The sequence below is a fragment of the Rhinoraja longicauda genome, chromosome 14, assembly GCF_053455715.1.
Source record: "Rhinoraja longicauda isolate Sanriku21f chromosome 14, sRhiLon1.1, whole genome shotgun sequence".
Lineage (NCBI taxonomy): Eukaryota > Metazoa > Chordata > Chondrichthyes > Rajiformes > Arhynchobatidae > Rhinoraja > Rhinoraja longicauda.
Genome location: NC_135966.1, coordinates 29,801,827 through 29,814,496, shown reverse-complemented (window position 1 = coordinate 29,814,496; position 12,670 = coordinate 29,801,827). Strand labels below are relative to the sequence as shown.

The window sequence follows — 12,670 nt, the reverse complement described above, 5'->3', positions numbered from 1 at the left end:
TGTTGGGTAGACTGATGGGACTGAAGGCTGATAAATTCCCAGGGCCTGATGGTCTGCATACCAGGGTACTTAAGGAGGTGGCTCTAGAAATTGTGGACGCATTGGTGATCATTTTCCAATGTTCTATAGATTCAGGATCAGTTCCTGTGGATTGGAGGGTAGCTAATGTTATCCCACTTTTTAAGAAAGGAGGGAGAGAGAAAATGGGAAATTATAGACCAGTTAGTCTGACATCAGTGGTGGGGAAAATGCTGGAGTCAATTATAAAAGACGAAATTGCGGAGCATTTGGATAGCATTAACAGGATCGTTCCGAGTCAGCATAGATTTACGAAGGGGAAATCATGCTTGACTAATCTTCTGGAATTTTTTGAGGATGTAACTAGGAAAATTGACAGGGGAGAGCCGGTAGATGTGGTGTACCTCGACTTTCAGAAAGCCTTCGACAAGGTCCCACATAGGAGATTAGTGGGCAAAATTAGAGCACATGGTATTGGGGGTAGGGTACTGACATGGATAGAAAATTGGTTGACAGACAGAAAGCAAAGAGTGGGGATAAATGGGTCCCTTTCAGAATGGCAGGCAGTGACTAGTGGGGTACCGCAAGGCTCGGTGCTGGGACCGCAGCTATTTACAATATACATTAATGACTTCGATGAAGGGATTAAAAGTACCATTAGTAAATTTGCAGATGACACAAAGCTGGGTGGTAGTGTGAAATGTGAGGAAGATGCTATGAGGTTGCAGGGTGACTTGGACAGGTTGTGTGAGTGGGCGGATGCATGGCAGATGCAGTTTAATGTGGATAAGTGTGAGTTTATCCACTTTGGTGGTAAGAATAAGGAAGGCAGATTATTACCTGAATGGTGTCAAGTTAGGAAAAGAGGACGTACAACGAGATCTGGGTGTCCTGGTGCATCAGTCACTGAAAGGAAGCATGCAGGTACAGCAGGCAGTGAAGAAAGCCAATGGAATGTTGGCCTTCATAACAAGAGGAGTTGAGTATAGGAGCAAGGAGGTCCTTCTGCAGTTGTATTGGGCCCTAGTGAGCACCTGGAGTACTGTGTGCAGTTTTGGTCTCCAAATTTGCGGAAGGATATTCTTGCTATTGAGGGCGTGCAGCATAGGTTTACTAGGTTAATTCCCGGAATGGCGGGACTCATATGTTGAAAGACTGGAGCGACTAGGCTTGTATACACTGGAATTTAGAAGGATGAGAGGGGATCTTGTCGAAACATAAGATTATTAAAGGGTTGGACACGTTAGAGGCAGGAAACATGTTCCCAATGTTGGGGGAGTCCAGAACCAGCGGCCACAGTTTAAGAATAAGGGGTAGGCCATTTAGAATTGAGATGAGGAAAAACTTTTTCAGTCAGAGAGTTGTAAATCTGTGGAATTCACTGCCTCTGAAGGCAGTGGAGGCCAATTCTCCGAATGCATTCAAGAGAGAGCTAGATAGGGCTCTTAAGGATAGCGGAGTCAGGGGGTATGGGGAGAAGGCAGAAATGGGGTACTGATTGAGAATGATCAGCTATGATCACATTGCATTGTGGTGCTGGCTCGAAGGGCCGAATGGCCTACTCCTGCACCTATTGTCTATAATATCAAACATGTTATTGTTGCATCAGCAGCTAAATTGGCCAGGTTTTAAATTTTCTTTAAATAATCACAACTTCCATTTATAGGGATCAGGCATCTATAACGTTGCAGTGTGCCATTGACCAAAATTTTATGACAGCTTCTTGATCAGTGAGGGTACATGACGAAAAGTTGGATCACCGAAGTGGATTTTGAGTTTGTCATAAACGAGGAAAGTCAAGCTGAGCTGCAGAGAAATGTAGGAAGGAATTCCAAAGGTGGAGTAATTTGGAGATGATTAAGAATCCAAAAATAGAGTAAGCTGCTATTTTACAAGGTGATCATCCTGGCAGGAATCATCGAGAGGATCACGGAAGGATTTAAAAGTGAATGAGAAATTAAAATTCAAATCATTATTTTAAATAGAAACGAATGTCATTCCTTAAATAAAACTAGTTATTTTGTCAGGCAACACTTTGGAATGCACTGCCCAGTCCACCATCGGCTCTGACCTCCCCACCATCAAAGGGATTTATCGGAATCACTGCCTCAAAAAGGCAGCCAGCATCATCAGAGACCCACACCAACCTGATCACACATTCATTTCTCCCCTGCCAACGGGAAGAAGGTACAGGAGCCTGAAAACTAACGTCCAGGTTCAGGAACAGCTTCTGCCCTACAGCCATCAGGCTATTAAACAGTACAACCTCAAAGAAGCTCGGAACTCCAATAGATGATTATTATTATTATTATTGCACTACTATTGTATGTTTTTTGAGTATGTGTGTGTATGTGTATATATATATATATATGTGTGTGTGTGTGTGTGTGTGTGTGTATATATATATTTATGTGGATATATATATATATATATATATGTGTACTTGTATATACACACTGAATTTTTTTCCTCTCGTTTAACATATTGTTTACAGTGTACTATGTTTACATATTCTGTTGTGCTGCAGCAAGTAAGAATTTCATTGTTCTATCTGGGACACATGACAATAATACACTCTTGACTCTTAAGTTGGTGTTTGGCAATGGAGTGAATGGTTCATCTTTTTAGATGCATAATAATAGAACAAAAACTGGCCTTGTATTTCTGCTCTCAATCATTTGTTTATCTTTCCTATTATTATTGAAAGCTCTGCTGAGCTAAATGTTGGAACAGAACAGCAGCACAGTGCCACAGAGTTGCTGCCTTGTAGCGCCAGCGACCTGGGTACGGAGTTTGTATGTTCTCCCTGTGACCCTGTGGGTTTTCTCGATGCTCCGGTTTTCTCCCACATTCCAAAGACATAGTTTTGCAGGTTAATTGGCTTCTGAAAATTGTTCCTAGTGAGTGGAATAGTGCTTGTGTGCGGGGTGATCTTTGATCCGTGTGAACTCAGTGGGCTGAAGGGCATGTTTCCACGCTATATCTCTAAAGTCTAAAGTAAAGTCTGAACAGGTACTCAGCATTAGATGCTCCATTTGAGTGCATTTAGACAATAGACAATAGGTGCAGTAGGAGGCCATTCGGCCCTTCGAGCCAGCACCGCCATTCAATGTGATCATGGCTGATCATTCTCAATCAGTACCTCATTCCTGCCTTCTCCCCAAACCCCCTACTCCGTTATCCTTAAGAGCTCTATCTAGCTCTCTCTTGAATCTATTCAGAGAACTCCAAAGACGTACAGGTATGTAGGTTAATTGGCTGGGTAAATGTAAAAATTGTCCCTAGTGGGTGTAGGATAGTGTTAATGTACGGGGATCACTGGGCGGCACGGACATGGAGGGCCGAAAAGGCCTGTTTCCGGCTGTATATATATGATATGATATGATGATAATTGGCCTCCACTGCCTTCTGAGGCAGAGAATTCCACAGATTCACAACTCTCTGACTGAAAAAAGTTTTTCCTCATATCATATCATATCATATCATATATATACAGCGCGGAAACAGGCCTTTTCGGCCCACCAAGTCCGCGCCGCCCAGCGATCCCCGCACATTAACACTATCCTACACCCACTAGGGACAATTTTTTACATTTACCCAGTCAATTAACCTACATACCTGTACGTCTTTGGAGTGTGGGAGGAAACCGAAGATCTCGGAGAAAACCCACGCAGGTCACGGGGAGGACGTACAAACTCCTTACAGTGCAGCACCCATAGTCAGGATCGAACCTGAGTCTCCGGCGCTGCATTCGCTGTAAAGCAGCAACTCTACCGCTGCGCTACCGTGCCGACTCAGTTCTAAATGGCCTACCCCTTATTCTTAAACTGTGACCCTTGTTCTGGACTCCCCCAACATTGGGAACATGTTCCCTGCCTCTAACGTGTCCAACCCCTTAATAATCTTATATGTTTCGTTAAGATCCCCTCTCATCCGTCTAAATTCCAGTGTATACAAGCCTAGTCACTCCAGTCTTTCAACATATGACAGTCCCGCTATTCCGGGAATTAACCTAGTAAACCTACGCTGCACACCCTCAATAGCAAGAATATCTTTCCTCAAATTTGGAGACCAAACCTGCACACTATACTCCAGGTGCGGTCTCACTAGGGCCCTGTCCAACTGCAGAAGTTCCTCTTTGCTCCTATACTCAACTCCTCTTGTTATGAAGGCCAACATTCCATTGGCTTTCTTCACTGCCTGCTGTACCTGCATGCTTCCTTTCAGTGACTGATGCACTAGTGAATATAAATGCAGTAGATGAGAACAGACTGCAAGCTATTATGCTTTTGCCGAAGTGGGCACGACGTTGGCTGAGTGAAGAAGGCAATTGGGTGTCTTGGCGTACAATGAATAATGCAGTGTGATTAGCAAGTATCTTTAAATAGGGATTTATTAACGTAGACCTTTATAAATCAATTGACATGCCTTTTTAAAAAAACTTCAGCAAGGAAGCAAAATTAATACTGAATGAGCTTCACCCATGAAAATGTCACTTATTTCTTGAATATTTTAGTTTGTTATTGGTTTCAGTATGATTTGAAATTTGAATCGGCGCCATTTAACTATTGCAAAAATTCTGTGTACAATAGAATCTTGGCACCAAACTGCATGAATCTTGGCACGTATCCACATCTGTCCAAGTGCCTTTTTAAAGCTGTATGCACTATATCTTCCTCTGGCAGCTCATTTCAAACACGGACAACCTTCTGAACGGAAGAAGTTGATCCTGATGACCCTCTTCAGGCTTTCCCCTCTCACCTTAAGCCTATGCCCTGTAGTTTTTGAATCTTCTGCCCCGTGAATGCTCACTTTTTCCATGCTGCTCATGATTTTGTATACCTCAGTAAGGTCAACCCTCGACTTCCCTATGCTCCAAAGAAGAAAGCCCCTCCTATCCAACCTCTCCATACAACTCAAACTGAGGTAACACCCTGGCAAATCTATTCTGCACCGTTCCAACATTTTCATATCTGGACGACCAAAACTGCAGACCAAGTGTGGTAAGACCAAGTGTGCTCTTACCAACGACTTGTACAACTGCATCATGTGCCAACTTTCACATGTAAAACTCTTCCAATGATGGTAAGAGCGCAAAAGGCCGCCTTCACCACACTGTTGACCTGACATGTCAGTTTTGGGGAACCATGCACCTGTACTTCCAGATCTCTGTTCGCAAAACTCTCCAGGGCTCTACTATTTGCTGAACAAATCCTGCTCGTGTTTTATCATGCAAAATGCAACACTGCTAACTTGTCAGTGTTAAAATTCTATTTGCCATTTCTTGGCTCACCTTTCCAACTGATCTAAATCCAATTGTAAATGTGTGCACAATACTACCAATTTTTGGTGTCATTTGCAAATTATCAACAATGTTAACTACATTGTCATTCAAATCATTAATGTAGATAACAACACTGCGACATTTCACTGATCACAGGCCACACGTAAACAAATCCGCCATACTCATTATGGAATTGGATTTTCAGCCTAATGTACAGGTGCTGCAGGCAAAAGAGAGATGTGGGTAAAATAGGAGGTGGAGTTACTTTACAAATTAAGAAGACCATCATGGCAGTAATCTAAGATGATATTACTGAAGAATCATCCAGTGAAACTATATGGATGGAGCGGAGAAATAAAAAGGAGTGGGAATGAACTATAGGCCTCCAAATATTGTGAATGTTTGCGAATCCCAGTCCAGGGCTTTTTAATTTTCCCAATATAGACTGGGATTGCCATGGTGCCAAGGGGTGAGATGGGGTTGAATTCGTCACTTGTTTCAGGAAAGTTTCTTCTGGTAATAAATGATGGTCCCTACAAGGGAGAAGGCAAAGCGTGACGTACTCATAGCAAAAACAGCAGGGTAGGTGACTGAAGTGTCTATGGGCAAGCCCTTTGGGCCCAGTGATTCAAGAACTATTAGCTTTAAAATAGTTACAGATAAGGCATTAAGATAGTTATGGTGGCACAGTGGTAGAGCTGCTGCTTTACAGCGCCAGAGACCCAGGGTTCAATACTGACAACTGTTGCTATTTGTATGGAGTTTGTACGTTTGCCCTGTGATTGCGAGGGTTTTCTCCTGTGCTCTGGTTTTCTCCCACATTCCAAGGATGTGCAATTTTATAGATTAAATTGGCTTCTGTAAATTGTCACGTGTGTCGAATAGAACTGGTGTACGGGTCTTCGCTGGTCTGCACGGACTTGGCGCGCTGAGGGCTTGGTTCCATGCTGTATCTCTAAACTAAATTAAACTAAAGGACTGGGCTGGTCCAAAGATCTAAATTGGGACAAGGTCGACTTTGGGAGTGGACATGAGCCTGCAAATAATCGGAGTAGGATTTTTCTGGGGAAAGGGACATCCGGAAAGTGGGATGCCTTTAAAGAGTCATAATTGAGAGTGCATGGTTTTCATGTTCCTGTTAGAATGAAAGGTAGGGCAGGTTGGAGTTAGGAACCCTGAATTAATGAATGAATAAGTTTATTGGCCAAGTGTGCATATACAAGGAATGTGCCTTGTTTATCATGAGAGAAATTGGGGCTCAGGTCTGGGGAAAAAAGAAGCGTATATCAGGTATACACTGCTGGAATCAAGTGCATCCCTGGAGTAGTGTAGGTGATTGAGGAGCTTAATTAAGAAGGAAATTAGTTGGATAACAAGGGGGGCACGCATTAGCTCTGGTAGATTAATTTAAGAAGAATTTTAAGAGATTTTAGAAACCTATTAAAGGGAAAAGGAAAGGGAAACTGGAGAGGGAATAGGGCTCCTTTTATGCGTGGAGCCTCAGATGATGCGCTAGGTCCTCAATGAATATTTCTGTTTTTATTGCAGAGCAAGACATGAAGACTAGGGTGGCACAATGGCTCAGCTCGTAGAGGTGCAGCCTTGCACTTCTAGCGATCCAGTGCAGGATCACTGCATTTCAATGATTTGCTGAGTCTAGTAGTAGCATTTAAAACTTATTATTCAAGCACAACGGTTATCCGGCATCAAAGCAAAGCACTTACATATCTGCAGACCTTTATTAAAAACTGAAAATATCTTAGCTAACAAAGCAAATAAACTATGGAACTGTAATTAAAAGACTGAAGACTGAACACGACTAGAGACAAAAGACACTCCACTAACGCTTTTACAGAACAGTCGCAGATTACGCTGATGAAAAGCAAGCTTCCTTATCTGTATAGGATGATTGACGTCCTTCGAATACAGCTATCTAGCAATAAAGCCGCCGGGGTTAAATTGCTGTGCAGTAGGCTGACACCTTCACAGAGATGCAGCTTTTGTAGCTTCCTGTCTATCAGAAACAACAATCCTGGAGGGGTCATACACCTAATGTGCAAGCTCCCACACGCAGATTAAATTCTGACCTCGGTGTGATCAGGCATGTGAAGTTTGTGTGATCAGGCATGTGAAGTTTCCGCGGATTTCCACGTTTTAAAAATCATTTTCCGCGCTTTTTGCATGAGCTCCGTGTTTTTCACTTTGCCAAATAAACTGAGAAATCGGATTGAAAAAAAGAAAGAAAAAAAATAATGAACACTAGGGTTCCCCTAGAGGTCGCTAGGGGTTCCGCGAGAAATCTCCCACACCTGGAAGTCTCCCCGTAAATGTGGCACCTAGGCTGGGCAAGACAGCCAATCTCAACCTCATCGGGACTTCCATGGCCAATTTGTCAATTCGGCCGCTAGAGGTCACTAGGGGTTCCGCGAGAAATCACCCCCGTGCCCTGGAAGTCTCCCCGAAAATGTGGCACCTCGGCTGGGCAAGGCAGCCAATCTCGACCTCATCAGAACTTCCAGGGCCGATCGGTGGGTTGAATTTGCAACCTGTGGCTGGCTGGGGCTCTGGAACTCCAGCCCAGCTGGAGCCAGCAAATCTATCCCCATAGCCGACTTCCTTGGCCTGCTGGATAAACCAGCAAAGCTCTGGAACCAAGAGTGCCAGAAAATCAGTGGTGGAACTGTAACAAGTAAATATTAAATTTAAGTGCAAGATTATATAACTAAATCAATTAAGATAGGGTTAAAATATAAAACACAGCAGAAAAGCCAATTACCACCTTTTTGGGCTGATTATCAATTAATGTGCGAATTTACTTAAGTTATTTGTATACAGTGACATATTCACATTATTTGAAATGTCTGTTTTTACTTTGAAATTAACTAAAAGAGGCTTGAAACTGGTAATTTTGTGTGTACCTGGTGATGTTTGCACGTTCTGCCTGGGACCGCCTGGGTCTCCTCCAGGTGCTCTGGTTTCCTACATCCCAAATGTATGTGATTTATAGGTTAATTGACCTCTGTAAATTGTCCCTAGTGTGTGGGGAGTGAATGGGAAAGTGGGATAACAGAACTAGTGTGAAAGGGTAATCGATGGTCGGTGTTGACTTCGTGGGTAGAAGGTCATGTATCCATGCTATATTTCTTAATTAAAAAAGCTAGAGAACTGAGGAAAGTTAATGGAGATGTCTTGAGGACATTTTATATTACAATTGCGGACGTATGAAGATGGATAAATTTCTCGAGCCTTATTCGATATATCCAATGAATCTGGGAAAGAAACATAGGAAAATCGTTGCAAGAGTAGGCCATTCAGCCCTTCGAGCCAGCACCGCCAATCAATATGATCATGGCTGATCATCTAAAATCAGTACCCTGTTCCTGCTTTTTCCCCATATCCTTTGATTCCTTTAACCCCAAGAGCTAAATCTAACTCTCTCTTGAAAGCATCCATTGAATTGTCCTCCACTGCCTTCTGTGGCAGAGAATTCCACAGATTCACAACTCTCTGGGTGAAGAAATGTTTCCTCATCTCAGTCCTAAATGGCCTACCCCTTATTCTGAAACAGTGACCCCTGGTTCTGAACTCCCCCAACATTGGGAACATTTTTCGTGCATCTAGCCTGTCCAATCCTTTAAGAATTTGATATGTTTCTATAAGATCCCCTCGTCCTAAATTCCAGTGAATACAAGCCCAGTCGACCCATTCTTTCTTCATATGTCAGTTCCATCATCCCGGGAATTAACCTGATGAACCTACGCTGCACTCCTTCAATAGCAATAATGTCCTTTCTCAAATTAGAAGACCAAAGTTGCACACATCCTTATTAACCGTCTCCGGTACGGGGTTGGTGTTGATGGCGGTGCCCTGAGCTGGTTCGTTTCCTACCTCAAAAATAGGAGTTTCTCCATCAACATAGGCAATTATTCCTCTTCCTCAGCTACCCTCTCCTGTGGAGTTCCACAAGGCTCCATCCTAGGCCCCATTCTCTTCTCTCTGTACATGCTCCCCTAGGCCAAATCATTCAAAGGCACGGCATTTCTTTCCACTGCTAAGCGGATGACACACAGCTTTATCTCCCCCTGAAACCCAACAACCGATCAAATTTAATCAGCCTCATGCACTGCCTTGAGGACATAAAATGTTGGATGGCACAAAACTTCCTTCAACTAAACGAGATGTAAGATGTGGATGAGGTGCTGGACATCTGGAGTGTTTCTAATGGGGTGCATTTATTTAAGAATGGCTGCCAAGCAAAACCTGGGAACTGTATACCAGTAAGCCTAACATCTATGGCAGGCAGGTTACTGGAGAAGATTCTGAGGGATAAAATGTACACTCATTTGGAAAGAGGTTGATTCATGTTTTGATGGTGGAAGAACATGGTTCATGAATTTGATTGTATTCTTTGGCAGAAGTAACCAAAAAGTAGGGAAAAAACTACAGATGCTGGTTAAAATCAAAGGTAGACACACAATGCTGGAGTAACTCATCGGGTCATGTAGCATCTCGGGAGAGAAGGAATGGCTGACGTTTCGGGTCGAGACTCTTCTTCAGGAGAGGGGGCGGGACAAAGATAGGATATAGTCGGAGACAGGAAGACTAGTGGGAGGACTGGGAAGGGAGAGGGTATAGAGAGGGAAAGCAGGGACTATCTGAAGTTAGATGTCAATGTTCATACCGCTGGGGTGTAAACTACCCAAGTGAAATATGAGGTGCCGTTCCTCCAATTTGCGCTGGGCCTCACTCTGACAATGGAGGAGGCCCAGGACAGAAAGGTCAGTTTGGGAATGGGAGGGGGAGTTGAAGTGCTGAGCCACCGAGAGATCAGATTGGTTAAGACGGAATGAGTGGAGGTGTTCAGCGAAACGATCGCCGAGCCTGCGCTTGGTCTCGCCGATGTAGAGAAGTTGTCACTTGGAACAGCGGATACGGTAGATGAGGTTGGGGGAGGTGCAAGTGAACCTCTGCCTCACCTGGAAAGACTGTTTGGGTCCTTGGATGGAGTCGAGGGGGGAGGTAAAGGGACAGGAGTTGCATCTCCTGCGGTTGCAGGGGAAAGTACCTGGGGAGGGGGTGGTTTGGGTGGGAAGGGAAGAGTGGACCAGGGAGTTTCAGAGGGAATTGTCTGCAGAAAGCAGAAAAGGGTGGAGATGGGAAGATGTGGCCAATACAGGGATCCTGTTGGCGGTGGCAGAAATGTTGGAGGATAATATGTGACGGCTGATGGGGTAGAAGGTGAGGACAAGGGGGACCCTGTTATGAATAGGGGGAGCAAGAGCAGAGCTGTGGGATATTGAGGAGACCCTAGTGAGAGCCTCATCTATAACGTCACCCATTCCTTCTCTCCTGAGATGCTGCATGATCCGCTAAGTTACTCCAGTATTATGTGTCAAAACGGAGGGTTACCCCTTTCCATTATAGACGAGGCTCTCACTAGGGTCTCCTCAATATCCCGCGGCTTTGCTCTTGCTCCCCCTCCCCCTATTCATAACAAGGACAGAGTCCCCCTGGTCCTCACAAGGCCTGAGACTCATGATGTGCCTCAGGGATCTGTGCAGGACTCATTGATGTTTGTCATCTATGTCAATGATTTGGATGATAAGGTACAAGGCATGCTTAGTAAGTTTGCAGATGACAATAAAATAGGTGGTAATGTAGACAGTGAAGCTGGTCATCAAGAATTACAGCGGGATGTTGAACATCTGGGCAAGTGGGCCGAGAAATGGCAAATGGAGTTTAAATTTGGATAATTGTGAGGGGCTGTATTTTGGGAAGTCACACAAAGGCTGAACCTTCAGAGTGAATGGCAAGGATCTGGGGAGTGTTGCAGAGGAGAATGACCTCTGGATACAGGTACAGAGTTCAATGAAAGTGGCGTCAGAGGTAGCTAGGATAGTCAAGAAGGCTTTTGGCGTATTGGCTTTTTTCATCCAGGGAATTGAGTGTTGAAGTTGGGACATTATATTACAGTTGTACAAGTCGTTGTTGAGGGCGTACTTGGAGTATCGTGTTTAGATTTGGCCAGCCTGTGATAGGAAACATGCCATTAAGCTGGAAAGGGTGCAGTGATGATTTAGAAGAATGTTGCCAGCATTGAGGGCCTGAGCCACAGGGAGAGATTGGAAAGACGTGGACTTTATTCCTTGGAGCACAGGAAGATGAGAGGTGATCTTAGAGAGGTGTATAAAGTCATGACAAGAAGAGATATGGTGAATGCATAGTCTTTTTTCCCAGGGTCGGGGAATCAGAAACCAGAGGAAATTGGTTTAAAATGAGAGGGGCAATATTTAATATAACCTGAAGGTGACTTTTTCATGCAGAGGGTGGAGGATATATGGAATGAGTTGCCAGAGAAAGTAGTTGAGGCAAGCACAGTAACAATATTTAAAATACATTAAGACAGGTACATGGATTGGAAAGGTTCAGAGAGATTTAAACCAAATATGGGAATTTGGGAATAGCTTCAATGGGGCATCTTGGTTAGCATGGATGAGTTGGGCCTAAGGGCTTTTTTCCATGCTCTATGACTCTGTGGCAGATAATTTACCATGTTCAGTACAAATATCAGATTCTGACATTTATTTTAGTGTGTAATAGAGTTTTATCTAAATGTATTATAAAACCTTTTTTAAACTGAATCCACTAGTACAGTTAAACTTTCAGAATAAGGATAAGTGAATATGTCTTTATTTTCAGGTATCACCCAAGTATTTGCAAGCAGTACCCCAATATATGATTATAAAACGATTGCTGTTTGTTTCTTGGTTTGGTCACTTTCTGTGGCAGAGTTGTATGTAGTACAACTTGGGGGGAAAAAAGAACCAGAAAGGATGATTGTATAATTCCTTTATATATTTTCTGTTTATAACAATTAGAAAAACAATGCTTAATATGTTGATATGTTAATATGTTGAGAACTTAAGATTAATTGGTTTAACGGTTTTTCATAATTTGGAGAATGTACTTCTGCAACCATTTGATGTGCACTCTGCAATATGTGATAGGAAATGAGTAATTGAAAGTGTACCTTATTTTGTTTCAGGTAGGACAAGGTGAATGTCAAGCACATAAAGAAATGACTGATGAGTCAGTGAGAACACTGATGGAAGGAGATGGAGTTTCCATTCTCCACAGGTTACCAACAGAAAAATGTCATCACTCTGCAATCCACTGCTGCCATCAAATGCATAGACAGACATTGGCATCAAGTACGCCTCATCCACAGCAAATACAGCAACTTCAAATGTGTGCAACCACTCCGAATGGCATACTTACAAAGGTATGGATGTAAATTGGAATTCAAAGGGAATGAAATGCAGGAAAATGCAGATGAGGAAAAAGGAGAACCAGTTAGAGATAGGCATT

General features: G+C 43.3%; 1 protein-coding gene across 3 annotated transcripts in view; it reads left to right on the top strand.

Moving 5' to 3' along the window:
* Positions 1–12,670, top strand: part of fam193b (family with sequence similarity 193 member B) — a 66,912-nt gene that overhangs the window by 29,011 nt on the left and 25,231 nt on the right. For all 3 annotated transcript variants that reach the window (XM_078411622.1, XM_078411624.1, XM_078411621.1), the window contains exon 3: positions 12,348–12,584. In XM_078411622.1, coding sequence (XP_078267748.1) covers positions 12,348–12,584 — 237 coding nt within the window. The remainder of the gene's footprint in view (positions 1–12,347; positions 12,585–12,670) is intronic.